The sequence below is a fragment of the Ochotona curzoniae genome, unplaced genomic scaffold, assembly GCF_017591425.1.
Source record: "Ochotona curzoniae isolate NIBS_2020 unplaced genomic scaffold, NIBS_Ocur_1.0 patch4, whole genome shotgun sequence".
NCBI lineage: Eukaryota > Metazoa > Chordata > Mammalia > Lagomorpha > Ochotonidae > Ochotona > Ochotona curzoniae.
In genome coordinates, this window is record NW_024466972.1 from 747531 (window position 1) to 766134 (window position 18604).

Sequence of the window (18604 nt, forward strand, 5' to 3'; positions counted from 1 at the left end):
CTGCATCCAAAAGATCCACCTTCTCATCTCAAGGGCCATCCAGCTCCAGAACTACCCAGGGGTCAGCTGAGTCCTCTGCAGCCACAACCATTCCACCCCCTCTACAATGATTGCATCTTTAACACCCTCCAGTCCTGAGCAGGGACATTGGCCCCCCGTGATGTCAGCAAATGGGAAGTCAGGGAAAGGCAAGCAAAAGACTGGCACAGGAACAATCCTGCCACAAGTCTGAGTAATAGTACAAAAGGGACTGGAGTGAGGGTCCCTGGGGGGCAGGAGGAGCAGTCCAGAAGCTGCAAGTGTCTGAGCAAAGGACAGCAAAAACCAGAGCCAGCAGTTAGGGAAAGAGCTGGCATGAGGAAAGGTCACAGTGTTAGAGTATTGGTATAATGTTACTATGTTAAAATGTTAAGAATATTAGTGTTAGGTGATATTAGGCCCTTTTGGGTGAGAAGCCACTACTTCGCTAGGTCAGAAGGCGCCTGAACTGTGGGAAAGCTCCACTTTAGTGATAAATCTGTCTCCCTTGTTTCTTTATCTACCATCTAACCCAGGTGCAGGAAGGCAGGGGCACAGTTCCCCCGGCCCCAGGGACGGGAGGAGCCATAAAAGACTGGAGGAGCCATAAAGACAAGGGTGTCAGGATGGGATGAGCCGTAAATAATAAGTGTGGGAATGTAAACAATAAGTGTGGGAACATAAATAATGAGTGTGAGAATGGAACAGACTGCTTGCACCTAAATTTGTTACTTTTGAGTTGACTTTGATATATGTTACAGCCAAGACGGGGTATATAATCTCCAGCCTTATGTTAAGTCGGGGTCCGATCCACTTGGCTGGCCTGTGTGCCCCAAGTACGATCTGACCCCAGCATGCTGGCACAATAAACTCTGTTTGCTTTTTGCATTACCAGCGAGACTCTTTGTCGTTTTCTGGGGGTTGACTAGCTCGCACCCTAATGTCCGGGCGGGGAGCTCTGGCCCGGACTCTAACAACAGGTGCTGGGGTCTGTGCGGTGGGTGTGGAAGACACGAAGGTGTGAAGAGAACTGTTCCATTGCAGGCAAGGCCGCAAGGAATTTCCCGCTGCATGGCAAGGCCCAGTGGATGTCTCTACAACCACCTGAAGGCATTTCCACCTCCCTTTGCATGGACATTGGACACCCCACTGAGATTTCTGTAACCTATTTAGGCATTGTCTGCACTGCAAGTTGGTCTTCACTATCAGTGTGAACTTGGAAGTTGATGTTGCTGTTAACGTCTTAGCAAAAGGGTCTTTTACTATTCATGCTGTCCCAGCTGCCCTCATTGACCATATGCTAAATCAAGGGTGTGGTGGGAACCTATGCTTAGTGTTTTCCTCCCACTGACCAATCAAGGGTGTTAAGTCCCTAGGTAAAGTGGGAATCTATTCTTTCCCTCTTTCCTTGATCTTTAGGTCCCTCCTTCTGTGATGCATTTCCTCCCTTAACTGATTCAAGACTAAGTTGTAGAATGAGGATTGTAATAGGAATGTGTTACTGATTGATATGTGCCATCTATTGAGAACTTCCTGACCACAGGATTAGGACGGCTGATATCCTGCCTCAAGGTGAAACAACTGGCAGAACTATCCTTAGGAATGCCCGCTTGACCAGGTGTGAAAAGTCTGTGCCAGCCTTTGTGACAGCTTCTGTATAAATAAAGTGGGCAGTTTTCTCACTTTGTCCATTATGATCCTGAAATTGTAGTGATCCATTTCTTTTCTACACCTACTCCACGCACCCTTCTCGAGTTCCAAACTCGGCTGGAGCTAGACTCCAGCACACAGGGTTCAGAAGGAGAAAGACCTGGGTTCTGCCCTTCACCCAGCCAACTGACAAACTTGGGCATCTGACTTCCCCCATCTGGAAGTGACACCAGCGTTGGGTCATGCCTAGGTAATGCTTGGCATGTGTTGGGCACCCCTTAATGGAAGCCATGCTTGCACACTCAGCACAGCACCCCAGCAAGCCTGCCTAAGCCCAGCTGTTCTGCAGATTACCCAGGCTGTTCACAGGAGTGATCATGTAAGGAGGCCTCAGCTTCAAACCTGCCTGTTGTTTATGGAGATGCTGAGCCCTGAATCCTGCCTCATGTGAGGGGTACATAGTCAATTGCGGCTGTGACTGCTCTGTTGTTATGGCAACTGGTTTCCCGACAGCTCTTCTCTACAAACCTTTTTGGTTTCCTCAAGCCCTGAAGCCTGCCAGCCTGAGACAGCCAGCAGAATGATTCAGCTTCCGCAGGCAGTGCTGGGAACCCTCCGGATATGCTGGCTGCTCAAACCTGTATTCCTGAGGCAGAAGCCCCAGGCTCTGAGCTGCAACAAAATCCCACCAAGGTCCCTCCACAGATGTCTCCACTGACCAGAAATGGGCACCAAGGAATACCAGCCGGGGCAGGAAAGTGAGGCAGAATACAGGAATGCCTACCACATGTAGCTCAGAGCCCCACCTCCAATGTAAAAGACTGACATGTCAGGTATTGTTGCACAACTGTAAAAAGTATTTCAATATTAACACTTTTCCAAGTGATTTCAGCAGGTGTTCCACTTACAGACTCACTTGATGAGAAAACACTGAAGCCATTATCATTAGTATTATTAGGGCAAAATCTAAACACCATCAATCATGTTGCCTGGGTTTATCTCCTCACCTCCTTCTTTAGTCTCCTCTTCCTTGCTCTGCTCATCCTCTCTGTCCACAGCCCCAGGAAGAGGCAGCAGCCTTGCAGTGGCCTGCTCAAGCTCTGGTATACTCACACATGGTACAGCAAGTGCCTGGCTAAAAAAAAAACTTCCTTGCAGCCAGGGCTGCCCGCGTCCCAGAGTTCTGAGCCCCAGACCCCAGCAAACTTTCCTGAGACTTGGAAAGCTATTGCTTTCTGGATGAAGAACAGGCTCCAATGGGCAGACCTCTGGGGACTCCTCGGATATTAATAACATCATGCATGGGCCACACAAATTATCAACTTAGAAATAAGGCTGCTATAGATGCATTGAATTTCAAGCCCCATCTCAGATACAAATGGTTCTTTTGACCTCACAAAGCCCATGGGCCGGATATTCCCCACCCCTGTATCAACAGTGCGACTTGCCCTTTGGTGCAGTCACCAACCTTCACAGCTTTCTGCAGTTCATTACAGGTTATAAGGTACAGCGTGGAAGGGTGACTCAGGAGGGATAAGAGAAGTCCACGCAGGCTTGAGGAGGTGAGGGGGACCTGGCGGGGGGACAGGTGACACTGAAACACTAGGCTCTTCTTGTTTGCTCATGCATCAGTTCTTCAATGATTCCCATCCTGCCAGGTAGAAACAGAAACCCAAAAGCCACAGCATTTTCTCAAAGCCACACAGCGAATAAAGGTCTGCCGTTCAAGTTAAATTCTGTAGCCACTTAACCACACTACTAATTTCCAGCCATAACAGGAAGGTGTCAGTTGAAGAGAGCAGGAGGAGGTCATGACAACGATCCAAACAGAACTCTCCCCATGAGGAGGAAGTGAGCAAAACACAGAGACCAGATCTGGCTGCCTGGCCTTGCAGGAATGGCCAGGTCAAAGCACTGGGCAGTGGCTGAACAAGGTCAAGAAGCTCTACCTCAGGCTTCCAGGCCAAAGGGCATCTGGCCACTGACTCAGTTTCACCCAAGTGCCCACTAAGATCTTTGCAGGCAAAGATAGGGTGGGGGAAATGTGGGGGAAAACTCAAAAGGTCACCATCCGTGAAGGCTGGCTCATTCATTTTTAGAAGTCATTCAATTCACCTGTGTGAGAGGCAGCCCTAAGAACTCAAGTCACGTGGTCCCAAGCCTGGAAGAGCTAACTAGAGACACAGGCATGAACAAGTCTGGGAATACAGTGCGGCCAGCATGGTTATTGGACTTGTAGAGTGCTTGGAGAGCTTACAGCCAAATCTGACAGCTGTAAGACAAGACAAGAAAATGCGAGATGCCCTGAGTCTCCAGGTTCCACCCACATTTATGCCCACCTGTTTCTTGTGATTTTTGCAAAAGTGACCCCTATAACACATTGAGGCTTCTAGTTGGCAAAAGTATCTAAGAAGGTGCGGATATTTTCTTACCTTACAACCAAGCAGGTAAATAAGAGCCTAAATATACGAGCAGGTAGAATCACTGAGGAAGGAGATTGTCTCTGAAGTCCATAGAAAGGAAGATAAAGAAGCACAGATGTGGGCCCAGCACAGTAGCCCAGTGGCTACAGTTCTCACCTTGCACGCACTGGGATCCCATATGGGTGCAGTTCATATCCCAGGCTCCACTTCCCATCCAGCTCCCTGCTTGTGGCCTGGGAAAGCAGTGGAGAATGGCCCAAAGCCTTGGGACCCTGCAGCCATGTGGGACACCTGGAAGAAGCTTCTGGCTCCTGGCTTCCAATCAGCTAAGCTCTGGCCATTGCAGCCATTTGGGGAATGAGCCACCAGATGGAACATCTTTCTCTCTGTGTCTCTTTCTCTCTGTAAATACGACTTGCCAATAAAAAGAAAATCTTAAAAAAAGGATGCATGGACATTTTAAGAGACTCATCCCATCAAGAGTGGTCATAATAGGCCCTACTAGAGACAGGCACAATGTTGGACACAGATACACAGTGGGGAAAGCAAAGACCTGGTTCCTAACCTAACAGGCACCTTCCCTAACTTCATGGTCTTCTTTGGAGGTAGCAAGCAGCAGTTCGGAATTACTGGAAAATACCACTGTGAACAGGAACACATGGGAAAGTGGAAGGGGCCCTCCCCCAGGAAGCGCGCAGCTGCTCCCCTTCCTAGGGGAGGACTCAGTTCAATCACTCTGCCTTCTACGCCTGTGCCTGCACCGAGGGCCTGATGGGACCATTCCACAGGGCTCTGGGCAGAACCAAAAGCTAGCTCCCTGGATCCCTTTCCTTTGTGCTGCCCCGTAAGTGTATCCACCTGCACTTCTGTCTCCTGGACAGAAAACTAAACCTGACCTTATCTGCTTGAAGTCAAGCAACACATCTCAGTCATCTTTACACTGAATGTCTATTGAATGAACAAAGGAATGAAGACTGTTTTATCTTTACTCTGTCCACACAGGGAAATAAAGTGCCAGGATGGTCACATCCTTGCAACGGGAATCAAGACCAGCAAACCAAAAACATTTAGCAAAACCATCACGGGAAAAAATGTGAACAGACCAAACCTGGGGGTTACTGAAATCAACGGTGCAAACGCAGGATTTATGAAAGAACAAACCCATTCACTGAATAGACAAGGACCACCCATGTTCCAGCCACCGGCTGCTAGGTATTTAGCAAAGAAAATATGAGCAATGCCACTGAACTTAAACTTGATTAGAAACAAAGGTCTAAGAGTTTTCACTAATCACAGGTTTCGTGTGCGTCATCAAGGTCACGGCCAACAGCAGCAGGAAAACAAACAATTCCTGTTCCCCACCGGGACTTCATCACAATGTGCCACACAATGCCCTCTGCTGCTTCAGGAGCCTGAGACTATACATGGATTTCAAGTTCCAAGAAGGACATTGGGGCATGGCTTTGTGGTGCAGCAGCGGAAACCATCGCTGACAAAACTGGCATCCCATATCAGAGAACTGGTCCCGGCTGCTCTGGTTCCAGTCCATGCTCACATGCTCCGCTCACATGCTTGGAAAGACACTAAAAGGTAGCCCAAGCACGTGGCCCCATGCACCCACATGGGAGAGCTGGACAGAGTTCCTGGCTCCTGACTTTGGACTGGATCAACCTCAGCCATCGTGGTCCTCAGGGGAGTAAACTGGCGGAAGGAAGGTCTCTTTCTCTCTGTCACTCTGCCTTTCAATTAAATAAGCAGGCAGGCATGGCTGAAAGAAGCTGGCTGGAATGCTCGTGCTGGTACGAGATAGTGGACACTGTCTATCCCACACGGATAAAGCCGTCTGCCAGGGTGCCCAGCAGAAGCCACCAAGGACTTTCTCCCAGGGAAGTTGCCCTCGGTGGTATCAGGGAAGCCTCCTGGGAAAGATCCAGAGGAGATTCCCATCGAGATGGGATTAGAACATCCAGCGATGTGACAGCCCGAGCATCGCCAGCTGGAAATGCAGAACTCTGGGGTTAAGCCCACCATAAGGAAAGTGTTTAGGGGTCAGAGCTGAACCCCAGTCCTGGGCTAGGAAAAGTCACTGGCACCCCCTCAGTCACCCCAGCCTGGTAAGAAAAGGGCCAAGACAGCCCCACTTCATCCTAGCTGCCGTGGCTAGGTGAGATGATTGGCATTAACTGCCCAGGCCTGGGTGAACTCTCCTGAAGGTTCATTCCTGATCATTTTCCTTGTGTTTAGCTGCCTTTAGTTTCCTTGGGGGAGTCTAATTCTTTGTGCGAAGGGGTGTAGCCAATTGATGGTTAGCATTGGCTTGTCAGGTTAATTGACAGCACATAGCATATGGAAACAGTTTCCACATTCAGCCCTTCCTACCTCCTCTCTCGCCATTCAAGCTAATTGAAGGTGCAAACGGCTTCAGAGGCTCCTTGTACACACTCCACCTCTCCTGTCCTTCGTACCATTCAGGACAACTGACAGGCTGGAAATGACCCCGGAGGCACCATGCACTGGGCCCTCCTGCCTCCTGTTGTGCTAGGTTAGGTTAGTTAACTACAGGAAAACTTTGGGCTCCAGCAGCTCCCTTCCTGCCTCCTGAACATGGAAACTTTGTTCTGTACAGTCCTCAATCTGATTGGAGGATCACAGCTTAAAACCCTCTGACCTCTGCTGTACGGTGCACACGGTGCAATGGCTCCTGGAGCCACAGTAGCAGGAGCTGCTGTCACCAAGCTTGGGCAATAAAGACTCCTCCTAACATCCTACACTTGGGTCTGGTGTGATCTCTCTCTCACACTCTAACATTTGCACTGCCATTTACTAAGGCAATTATTGCAGCAAGGCCAAAACACAGAGAAGCACTCTAGAGAAATCTGCAGCAGTGCATTCTCTAGAGAAATAAAAATAAGTGAATAAAACCCACCCAGCCGTGCACAGAGGGCAATTAGAGAGATTGCAATTCCGTGGAGAAGGAGCTGGGAAATTCTTCCTGCTCTGAAGGGCTGGGGGAGGGGAGAGGGGAAAGTCAAGGTTACCTCAGGCCCCTCTTCTCCCTGGGGCCTCCTCGGACCACAGAAGTAGAAATCCATCCAGTGAAGAGACGCACTGAGGAGAAAGTCGCGCCTGGCTGACTTGTGTCAGTCTACTCAGGCAGAGCCAGCACCCCCGAACACTTCTGGCCATCCCAGAAGCCACGGACGTCCAAGCCAGGGACTCGGGCCGTGCCTTCATCTCCAGCCTACAGAACCGGCCAGCCGGTGGTGGCGAGGGCCTCCAACAGCTGGAGCTCGCCTTCTGACTAACAGTGAGTTCAAGGACCCCTATTCTCGAACCCAAGAGAAAGCATGCCTCACCCCTACGGCCGGGAGTGAGCGGCAGAACTCCCCCTAGGGGCGCTGTTGAGTATGGCCTGCTCTCAGAGCGAATCCCCGGTTCGGAAACGCCAGGGAGCACCCAGGCAGCTGGGCTGACCGTCCCGTGTGCGTGGGCCCCACGCGGGGCTGAGCCATGGGAGGCCCACAGGGGAGACAAGCCTTCCTGCCCGGCGTATGTTTCCCACGGAAGAGAGCCAAGTTGGAGAGGGGCTCCTGGTGAGGGAAACCGGGTTGGGTGGGCGGGAGGTTGGGGGGGCGGTCCTAAAGATCTGGGGAGGAGCTGGGGGGAGCTGTGTGCAGATGGCGGGCGTTTGGGGCCTCAGCAGCGAGGGCGACAGGAAGACAGGCCCAGAGGGCCCCAGGTGAGACATGAACAGTCAACAAGAACAGACAGGGTGAGTCCATTCAGGAAAACAAGTGTCCGCTCGTCCAACCTTGGGCCACATATAGCTGCACCGGGGCAGTCCAGGAGAAAAACCCAGGCCTTGCGCTGCAGGGCACTAAGGTGAAGGGGGCCAGAATCCTGAGGGAGGCAATGGGGGCTTGTCCCTTAGCAGGGAGGTTGAGCTGAACCCCCGCGTACCTGGCAGAGCCTGCCTGCAGAGCTCCTCCCCAACTCTGGGTTCCAGAAAGAGGCCTTTGTGTTGAAGAGCCCTCTAGATTCTGCCTCCAGCTCTTCCTCTCCCCCTCTGACGGTAAGGAAAGGATTGCTGGAAACTGGTTCTTGTTACTGCCCAGCTATAGCGCCCCTGAGTGTCCCCCAGAGGTGGGCTTGGATTCGAGGGTGAAGCAGGGCAAGCAAGAGGAAGCCAAGAAAAAAGGGTCTGGAAAAGCCTCAGGAGGACGGTGGCCCAGGCTGGCCGCACATGACCAGGTTTCAGCCAGAGAAGTCCCCCGGCACCGAGTCCCCTCCCCTCCACAGGAGTACCAGCTCCAAGAGGAACTCCAGTTCTGCCTCTGTCCCTGGAAACGCCATACTCCTCCAGGGCTGACAGAAGGTTCCAGAGAGTTGAAACCTTGATGTCCATCTCAGAGTCCCGTCAGTGTCAGGAGCCGACCTGGGGCTGAGCCCGGTGCACAGGGTAGGGCTGCAGTCACACCTGCCTGCCCACGATAGCCAGGTACCACTCCTACCCAGGGAGCCACCTGCTGTGGGAGTCAGATCCATGAGGCTGGGACACATGGCAGAGTGACACCTGTGAGGAATGGCCTGAGGACCAGCACGTGCACATTAGGCATCCTGTAACTCCCCCACTCCTACACTGTGCACACACCCAGGTCCTCCCAGTCACCAAGACTACCATCCTCCAGAGCTGTACTTTCTCATCAAGAAGGATTTATTTATTTTTATTTATTGATGGGAAAGGCAGAGGTAGATGGAAGGACCAGGTAGAGGGAGAGGCTCACTCCCCAGAAGGCTGCAGCAGCCAGAGCTAGACCAGTCTGAAGCCAGGAGCCCAGAGCTGCTCCCAGGTCTTCTGTGTGGGTGCAAGGACCCAGATACTGTTGCTTTCCCAGGCGCATTCACAGGGAGCTAGGCGGGAAAGCAGAGCAGTGGGACTCAAACTGACACCTATATAGGATGCTGGCACTGCAGGTGGCAGCTTTACGCGCTACACCACAGTGTCAGCCCCCCATTTTGATTCGATTTCACCTTCACTGTGACCCTGAATTCAGCTAACACATCATCAGGTGACCTCTGAGAGCACCTGCAATGCAGAATAACTGCTATGACAGCTGCCAGGAGTCAGAGCAGCTGGAGGCAGCCCCTGGCTTTGGGTGCAGAAGCTCACAGCCCTCCCTCTACCAGAAAGAAGATGCCCCAGAGTCTGTCTGACAGCACCGCCTTCCTGAGACCCTGAAGGCCAAGAGGGTGGCTCTCCCCACAGGGAGTCTGGGGGAGTAGCCTAGGGTTGTGGATCTGCTATAGGCAGTTCCCACTTCCTGCTTCCAGCACGTGTTACCCATTACACTTCACAGGAGCCCTGTTTCCTATTTCAGATGTCATTATTCAAAACTGCTAACAGCAGAAGGGCTGGGAAACTCCCCTCCCCCCAGTACTTATCTGGTTTTTGACAACACCCATGTAGTAGGTAGTGGGAATTTTCCTTTTAATATCACCAAAGCACTTAGGATGAACTGAGAATCTATGGTAACAATTTCCATCTTTGTGCTGCAACCATTGGTGTTGTTTTCATAAAGAAAGGATTCTGCGACCGGCCAGACAGAATTCTTTGCATGTTTTCTATCCGATTTCCACTGCACCGGAACGACTTGGGGAAGGGTATTTATAGTCAAAATCCACCTCCCGGTCCTCCCTCAGGGAAAGCCCTCTGCGGGGACAGCGGCGGGAAAGGACGCACACGTGTGGCACGCCGGGCAGGTGCGCCGCAGCTGCGCCCTGGACTTAGACCAGGCTGGATCCTGGGAGCGGGGAACACTCCTGAGGGGTGAGAAAAGGGCACTACAGAACGAGAGAGGGGGGCCAGGCGGCCACGGATGTCCTCGCCTGGGTACGCAGATGGCGGGAGGGGACCCCAAGTGGATCCGGACCCCAGGTGGACGCGCGGCTAGATGGGCTGCCCTTCTCTCAGCAACCGCCTCCGGTGACGCCCTAGTACCGGCCCCGCATTAATCCCTCAAGCTCCAGAGAGGGGGCTCGGTGGTTTTCCGCCGGGTCTCTCGGTGCACGCCAGCTGGGCCCGGGTCTGCAGCAGTCAGTGCGCTGGGGTCCGACTGACTCGCACCTGCCGCCATCGATTTCCTAGGGGCCCAGGCTGCGGGGGCGCCCACGGCTCCTCTGGCGGCGACCCGGGGACCGTGGGCCCGACGCACTCACCCGCATGCAGGCCGCCCGCCTCGGGGCCGCTGTCCGGACCGGCGACGCTGGGCGGAGCGTCCGAGTCGGTGTAAGTAAGCCAGGTGGACTCGGTCTCCCGGGTCCAACTCTCGTAGTAGCGAGGCTCGATGGCGTCTGCCCGGCTCCCGCCGCAGCCCATCCTCCCGCGCTGCGGGCGCGCCCGGCAGACGTTCTGCTCAGCTCCGACAACGGCGTAACCCCGGCCCGCGAGGTGGCGGCGGCAACATCGCGTCCCCGCGACCGCCCGCCTGCCCGCCCGCGCCGCAGCCGGCGCCGAGCTCCCGCCGCGCCCGCCCCTCTTCTCCGCCTCCCAGGCTCTCCCTCTCTCTTCCCCTTCCCCACCTCCCCTCGGGCTCCCCTCTGGCCCAATCGGGCCCGATTACCTCACCCACCTCCACCCTCTCTTAGCACCCAGGAATGGGCTGCGGCACAGGAACCATGCCTTGAAGTGAGAGGTGGGAGGGATGTGAGGGTCCCCAGGGGCTCAACCTTGCTGACCCAGATTCTGAAGTTCCAGGTCTCTGGTCCATCCATCCTGTTATTCCCCCATTTACCCCATCCATCCATCATCCACCTAACTGCCTATCCACCCATCCACCCACCTACATTCATTCATCCACTTACCCTCCCTGCCTCCTTCCTTGCTTTGTCCATTCTGGGGAAAACTGAAAAGTTCAGGGGGAAAAAAGTCCCAAGCTCTGTGTCCACTTGTTCCAAGAGCAGTGGAGCTGGGGGGCAGTGTGGTCATTTGGGCACCAAGAGGCAGTTGACAGTTGGAGCCCTGGGTTTCTCAGGGAGAAGAGGGAGAAGGGCTTGACATTTTCTTTGAGACTCAGGCTACTCACCCCTCCCATCACCCTCTTCAGTTTTTCAACTTTACAACCCTCTGAACTTTGTCTTCAAATATGCCGAGGATCACCAGGAACCTGAAACACCCAGGATCCAGCCTATGGAGTGGGGTGGGGTGGGGACTGGGAAGCAGGCTTCCCTCCCAGTCCTAGGAGGTCCTGACATTCCCATGTAGGTCTCCAATAAGGGTTCAGGGTGGAGATAGCCAGCAGCAAGATTGGATGGAATAGGGAGTGGAACCCCAGGTGGCCGTATCCTGTGGATGTCTGAGTACGGGGAGAAAAAAAGGGGGCCCAGAGTGGGATCCTGAGGCAAACGCCCCGTGTGGGGACCCTCGGGCCAGGTACTGACTGCACAGGTGAATGGAGTTGTGAGCTTTCTCCAGTCCCAGGAGGTAGCCAAGCACTGTTCACACAGGCTGAGAGCCACTGCTCAGTCTATGTGCATTATCTGAGCAGCTACCATGTGAGAGGGCTCTTCAGAAAGTTCATGCAGGGCCCAGTGTGATGGCTCAGTGGCTAAATCCTTGCCTTGCATATGCCAAGATCCCATATGGGTGCCAGTTCATGTCCTGGCACCTTAACTCATCTGTTCAGAATTTGATCTTGACTGGTATAAATTAGACATCAAGTTTGAAAGTAGCAGAAGCAGGGAGTGTGGCAAAAGGGGATCCAGAACAATGAAGCCAACGGTCCCTCTAAAAGCTCACTGATTCTCAGAATAAAGTGCCTGTGGCTGTAAGACCCGGCATGGTGGGGGCCACCTCAGGTTCATTTCTGAGGCAGCTAGCACAGAAGACTTTAGGAGGCAGGACCCCTTCTGTGGTCCAGGTTCCCAGGGCTTAGCCCCACTGTTGGGAACCATGGAAAGGAAATTGTCAGGCAGGCAGGCAAGCAGACAGCCCCAAAGGCTCAGCAGGACCCCACCACCTGCCTTCAGCATCCAGCGTCTGAAAGTGAGCAGGGACAATTTTTTGCTCAGAAGGTTCCACTTCACCAAGTGTGCAAGTAGCAACTATGAGGTGCAGTGGCAGCAAACATTCTGGACCAACAGGGGTCATAGCTGTGCCGAACTCCAGTCAGTGCTCGTGCCATTCCTAGAACTGGAGTCCCCACAGATCACCCCTACAGGATTCAGTATTGGCCGAGCTGACGCTTCGTCATTGAGTACAAACCGTAATTCACTTACTAGGAAATAATATGTTAATGGCATTAATAGAGTTAACCCAAAGCACAAAATCTGTTTCCAGGTGCTACACTTGCAGAGAAGTCAGGAAGTACCATTTGCCATGAGCTGGTGTATGTGCCTTGTTTTGAAGAATGACTGCATCCCCAAGGAAACAAATGGTACACCTGGAATCCAGGTGCGGCAGACAGATGGGGGGCAGGTCATGATGGTGTGAAAACGGGTAAAGGAAACTGAATAACAAGAGAACAAATAAGTGCTTACTTTGTTTTAAATGGTTAGAAATGTCCTCCACCCCTATTCACTGGGGCCTGGCATGGTGGTGGCAAGTAGCTTAATCCTCCACCTGAGGTGCTGTCTTCACAAATGGGCACCAGCTCATGGCTCAGCTGCTCCACCTCCTATCCAACTCCCTGCTTATAGCCTGGAAACCAGTAGAGGAGGATAGCCCAAGGCCTTGGGCTCCTGCACTCAAGTGATAGACCTGGAAGAAGCTCCAGGCTCCTGGATTTAGATTGGCTCAGCTCCACCTGTCATAGCATTTGGGAATTAAACCAGCAGATGAGAGATTTCTCTCTCTTTGTCTTCACATAATTTTCGCTTCATGTCAAATAAATACATCTCTAAAAAAAAAAAAGGAAAGATGAAGCAGGATGGGCGCAAGGGTTATGCTGCCACCCGTGATACCAGCATGCCATATGTGTACTCATTTGAGTCTTGGCTGTTCCACTTCCAATCCAGCCTGGGAAAGCAGCAGAGGATGACCCAAGCACTTGGGCCCCTGCCATTTACATTGAAGACCTGGGTGGAGTCCCTGCTGGCTGTTGCAACATTTGGTTAAATAAGAAAATGAAAGATCTCTCTTTGTCTCAAATAAATAAAAGCTTTTATTTTAAAAAATAACATGGGGATTTTACAAAAGGAAGCAATTAGGCCATCATAAGACATCTTCAGAAAGAATGAAATATAAACATGAAGCTATACACAGGAGAGTTCAATCTGCTTCCACTAATGTTGAAACCAAATAGTTCTCAAGGGAAGAGACGCCAGCTCCTTTGGGTTACTTCTGAAGACATCCAGCAGGTTCTTGGAATGCCTGTAAAGTGTTCTGTGGTCCTATATCACACCCCACCTCGAAATTCAGAACACTGCTTTGTCACTGCTTTGACCAGTACCTGGTCCCATTGTACTTCCCGGTAGTGTAGTACCTGCTCATTCATGACATGTGATGGATAACTAATTTGTTCTCTCACAGGGAGAACTAAGTGACATTCTACAGGAAAAGCCTGGACAGGAGGAGGGTCTGTGGAGGAGGCAGGTGGCTGATGTTTGTAAAGGACAGGACAAGTAGCTGCTTTCAGCACAAAATACACCCGCTCTGGCAGCTGCAAGCTATGGCCCATGTAAGTCTCAGGAGGCGAACCTGCAGAAGCCCTGCTGCACCTTTCCGGGGAATGCAGAAGGCACGGCAGGAGTCCCAGGAACATATGAGAGCTCCAGGGCTTATGGCCGGAGATAGAGGTCTGCTCTGTGGATCCTTCAACAAGGAGGAAGAATTTTGGAAATTCTTTAATAAACTTGCATAAGCGGGAAAAGGCTGGCACTGAGCACTGTCATGTGATGTTTGAGCTGCAGCGTACACATTTTGCAGGGACACACACATCCAGACCACAACAGTACGTGAAACTGGAGAGAAGTGTGAGAGAATGGGTGGGCACCGGAAAGAGCAGAACTTGGACAGGACAGGTGTGGGTGGATGCTTCCGACGGTAGACTGTCAGAGCAATGATGTCCAAGACAAACCTACAGCACATGACCAGGATGCTCGCCTCAGCCCTGACCATGTCCTGGAGCAAGAGGGACACTGTTCCCTGGAGCCCTGAAAGTCCCCAGAAATTGTCACATTGCGCAAAATGGGTCATGGCATTGAGATTCCTTCTCTGGGAGGAAAGAAATATAGTCAGAACATTTATTCTACCATTTCTTAGAATGGGGCAGGCTATTCCTTGTGTCTTATGTATAAATGTGTCTGAGAAAGGCAGGTGACAACTTGTACTCAGCATTTCCCAGGAAAGGGAAAGGGAAAGGGATCCCAACTATTTACTTCATCAATGCCAAATTGTTTCTACTGCAATCAAGGCATCACTCAGCTAAGATACAGACATGGCGGGGGGTTGGCAATGGGGCAGGTGTTGGTGTAGCAGACAAGACACCACTTGGGATGCCAAATCCCAGATCAAATGGTCTGTGTCTCAGTCTTACCTCTGTCTCTGATGCAGCTTCCTGCTCCCAGTGTCTCCTGGGATGCAGCAGATGGTGGTCCAAGTCCTTGGGTTCCTTGCCACCCATGTGGGAGACTCAGTTTGAGTTCCAGGCTCCTGGCTTCTGCCTGGTTCAGCCCCCTCCCTGTGGCTGACATTTTGGGGAGTAAGCAGGGACATGGGAGGGAAATGAGTGGGGCAGATAACCAGGTCATGGACTATAACTGCCTGGTGGGAACCTTGGCTCCGCAGAGCGCTGGAGCATAGGCAGATGGAGAAGTTGGGCAGCCCACCACCTGAGTATGCACAGCTCTATCCATGGCCTGTTGTGGAGATGGATGACCTAGCTCTACCTGAATGGGGGGTGATTAAATCAAGGAACCTGCACTCCCCACCTCAATATGTGCTCAGATAATCGAGGTACCTGCCTCATGGTGTGTTAGGAGGAAAGAGTGTAACGGAAGTTGTCACACAGGACAGGTGCTTCAGCAGATGGAGCTGGCATTTTAACCTTAAAAATGTTTTTTTCTTCTTGCTCTCCCTTGATTAAGCTGGGGTATTGAGGTCTTCTTTCTGTCCTGCCTTTGCACACCTGCAGATGGCATGAGTAAAGCAGATAACCTACAGGGCAGGGCACAGAGTTGCGGTTCTGCACAGGCACCACCACTGCCTTGCACTGGAGACGACCCCAGGACAATTCCAGCAAGCACCCCTTCTGAGAAACCCTGGGCTTGTGGTGCGCACCGGCAGGCTTTCTGCACCCAGCCCTTGGGATTCATAATAGCTGCCATTTAAGCAGCGTTGCATGCCACAGTCCCTGTGTAGTGACAGTATTCAGCCTGGATCATTTTTATTGAATTCCCACAGCAATGCAATGCCAGGAGGTAGGAACTATTAAGAGGCCAGGTTTGGTGGGGAGGTGACTGATTGCTCTAGCATTTAATGCACCACCTGGGATGTCTCATCTGTATTGGAGTGCCTAAGTGGGAGTGCTGGTTCCTGCTTCCTGGGAGACAGCAGGTGATGGGTCCCTGCTGTGGAAGATGGGATTGAGTTTGTACTCCTGGCTTTGGCCTGGCCCAGCCCCAACTATTGTGGGTATTGGGGGTAGGGAGTGAAACAGTAGATGGAAGATCTCTGTCTTTCTCTCTGCCTTTCAAATTAATAAAAATGAAAATTTAAGAACTTTGTAAGGGCCCTATTGTCATCACGAGACTTAAGGAGGGTAAATGATTTGGCCAACATCAATGACAAATATCAAGGTCAAGATTTAAACCCAGGTCTATAAAGGCCATTCAACCAGTTCTTGAAAAAATGCCTATTTAGGGGAAAAAAAAGTATGGATTTCATTTTTGAGGTAGACACAAAAATAAACTTTTGATTCTATTTTTCAGAATTTGTCTAATGTGACACCGAAGTGCACACCCTGATCAACACGCCAGCCTCCAGTTTAAGGTCTGCTGGTGGGGGCTGGCCATCTACAGGCACACCTACCTGCCAAGCTGCCGAGGTCAGTTTCCTGGATGCGGGGGTCTGTGAGGGTCTCTCAGTGGTGGCACTGCATAGTGTGTGTGTGGAGGAGGGGAGCTGTATGTCCCCCTCCTCCAGGTAGTGGGAGGGAAAGTGAAGAGGATTAAGGGCCTGGGAGGAATTTTCCATTTCCAGGCAGTATCTGGTACTGTGAGTAATCCTGTTCAGAATGGAAACGAACAGAACCATGACTGAAAATAGGGTGAAAAGATGTTCCCTCCTCAGCCGAGAAGTCCCTCATGCACAGGCAGAAGGTGGAAACCAGGGACAAGCCAGGAATATGAAACTGATGATGTGGTTTTGCTTAGGATCTGTGCTGCCTGGGTGCTGTCCCGGCTGAGGCAGCACAGCTAGGGGGGTGAGGATGAGCTGCTGCACGGGCATGCTAAGTGGAGAGGGAGGGGTGCCTGCAGGAACCATGGCTGCTGGTGCATAGAACATCTCCAAAGACTGAAACTTGAGGCCGTCACCGGAGATGAACCCCAACAATAATACCCTCTGACTGCATAAGCCCTGTCCTTGAATAGTGTCACTTTGGTTCCTAGGGAATGGAGGCAGCCATGTCATGGGAGAAGGGAAAGGGGATTAGAGAATTACAGCAGCAGCCATGGGGAAGCTCTCCTCTGCCAGGGAAGAGAAGAGACATAGGACATCAGGCATGGGGCCGCACAACATCACTGCCTTGCAAATGAGCCTGCATTTGCTGAATTTCGAGTCCTGCCTACAGATGCCTTGTTAGAGCTGGCCCAAAGAATGTTGGGGATGTTAGTTGGCTACGGGCCAGCCATTCCCCACCCCAGCACAGTCCCCCACCTCAGCACTCTGCAGGCAGAGGCTCACATGGTCCTAAGAAGCAACCTGAAAGGGAATCACCAGAAAGCAAGCTTGTGCACAGAACGGGGCCAAGCAGGTCCCTGGAGGGAAGGTTCTCCGTGCGGCTGGTGCTACTACTTAGATCTGCCTCCTGCCCCACTTGCATAGCCTATCCCCCAATCACCAGTCCTCTCCATGCTGTGCCCAGGCCTGCAGAAAAACAGCTGTGAGCAAAACACTTAGAGACTAATTCCTCTCAAAGCTGTCTGAGGTTTGGGGCTGTAATTTCTCCCCAGTTCTGTTCTTCTTGGTACGAAATAGGAGCCAGGGTCCAGTGCAATGGATCAATAGGCTAATCCTCTACCTCCAAGATCTGGCATCCCATATAAGCACCAGTTTGTGTCTTGGCTGCTCCACTTCCATTACAGCTCCCTGCTTGTGGCCTAGAAAAGCAATGGAGGATGGCCCAAGACCTTGGGACCCTGCACCTAGGTGGGAGACATGGAAGAAGCTCCTGGCTCCTGGCTTTGGATCAGCTCAACTCCAGCTACTGCAGCCATTTGGGGAGTAAACCAACAGATGGAAGATCTTTTGTTCGCTGTCTCCCCTTCTCTGTAAATCTGACTTTCCAATATAAATAAATAGATCTTAAAGGCGGAAAAAGCCTAACAAACCAGAAGTGATCCTTGCCTTTACTTTTGCAGAGTTCTGGGTCCTAGCAGGAGACCATGGTGTCCACAGGAAGGCCTGGCACCCAGGGAAACAAGAATGGCTCCACAGCATCTGGTGCAGGCCATGGTGACGATGCAGAGTGTGGTATATATATATAGTTGTTGTTGAAAAGGCAGATTTACAGAGAGAAGGAGAAAAGATCTTCCATCCTCTGGTTCACTCCCCAAGTGGCTTAAATGGCCAGAGCTGTCAATTCAAAGCCAGGAGCCAGGAGCGTCTTCTGGGTCTCCCATATGGGTACAGGGTCCCAAAGCTTTGGGCCATCCTCTACCGCTTTCCCATGCCACAAGGTAGGAAATTGAATGGGAAATGGAGCAGCTGGGACATGAACCAGCACCCATACGGGATCCTGGCACATGTAAGGTGAAGATTTAGCCACTAGCTCAATAAAGAGTGTTTTTTTTAACAGAAGAGAAATGGGGCTGGTTTTCAGTTCTCAAAAGCTTACTGGTGGCCACAACTGGTTTTTGGAAGCCAGGAGAAAAGACAGGGAGGCTGTGTGGTGGCTGTGGCCACAGCAGGAGGAGATGACAGTGGTTGGCAGGCTAAGATGGTGGCAGTGATAGGGAAGGAATGGGGACAGATGCAAGGAGATAGAGTCCAGCAGGCTTGCTGACATTTTGGGTGTCAAGGATAAGGCAGCAAGCAAGACCATGACTTTCTGAGCCCCAGGTGGGTGAGGAAGGCTGAATGGACAAGAAGTTTGGAAGAAGAACAAATTATGCTTTCTGCTTGAGATGCTTTGAGGTGAACACACCTGGAAGACAAGGAGGCAGTTGGTCAGGGAAGCTGGGACAGCAAAGGAAGGTGGGTTTGGGAGCCAAGAGGACAGCATGAGATTCCTGATGGATAGAGTGGTGCCTGGAGAAAGCTTGCAGGAGGGCAACCTGGGATCGGCTCTGGGGAA

The 18604-nt window shown here is 51.9% G+C and overlaps 1 protein-coding gene across 1 annotated transcript in view; it reads right to left on the reverse strand.

The window, feature by feature from the left end:
- LOC121167601 (brain and acute leukemia cytoplasmic protein) overlaps positions 1-10467 on the reverse strand; it is a 50411-nt gene extending 39944 nt beyond the window's left edge. Inside the window, exon 1 of the mRNA XM_040997104.1 lies at positions 10308-10467. Coding sequence (XP_040853038.1) covers positions 10308-10467 — 160 coding nt within the window. The remainder of the gene's footprint in view (positions 1-10307) is intronic.
- Positions 10468-18604: the final 8137 nt, after the last annotated feature.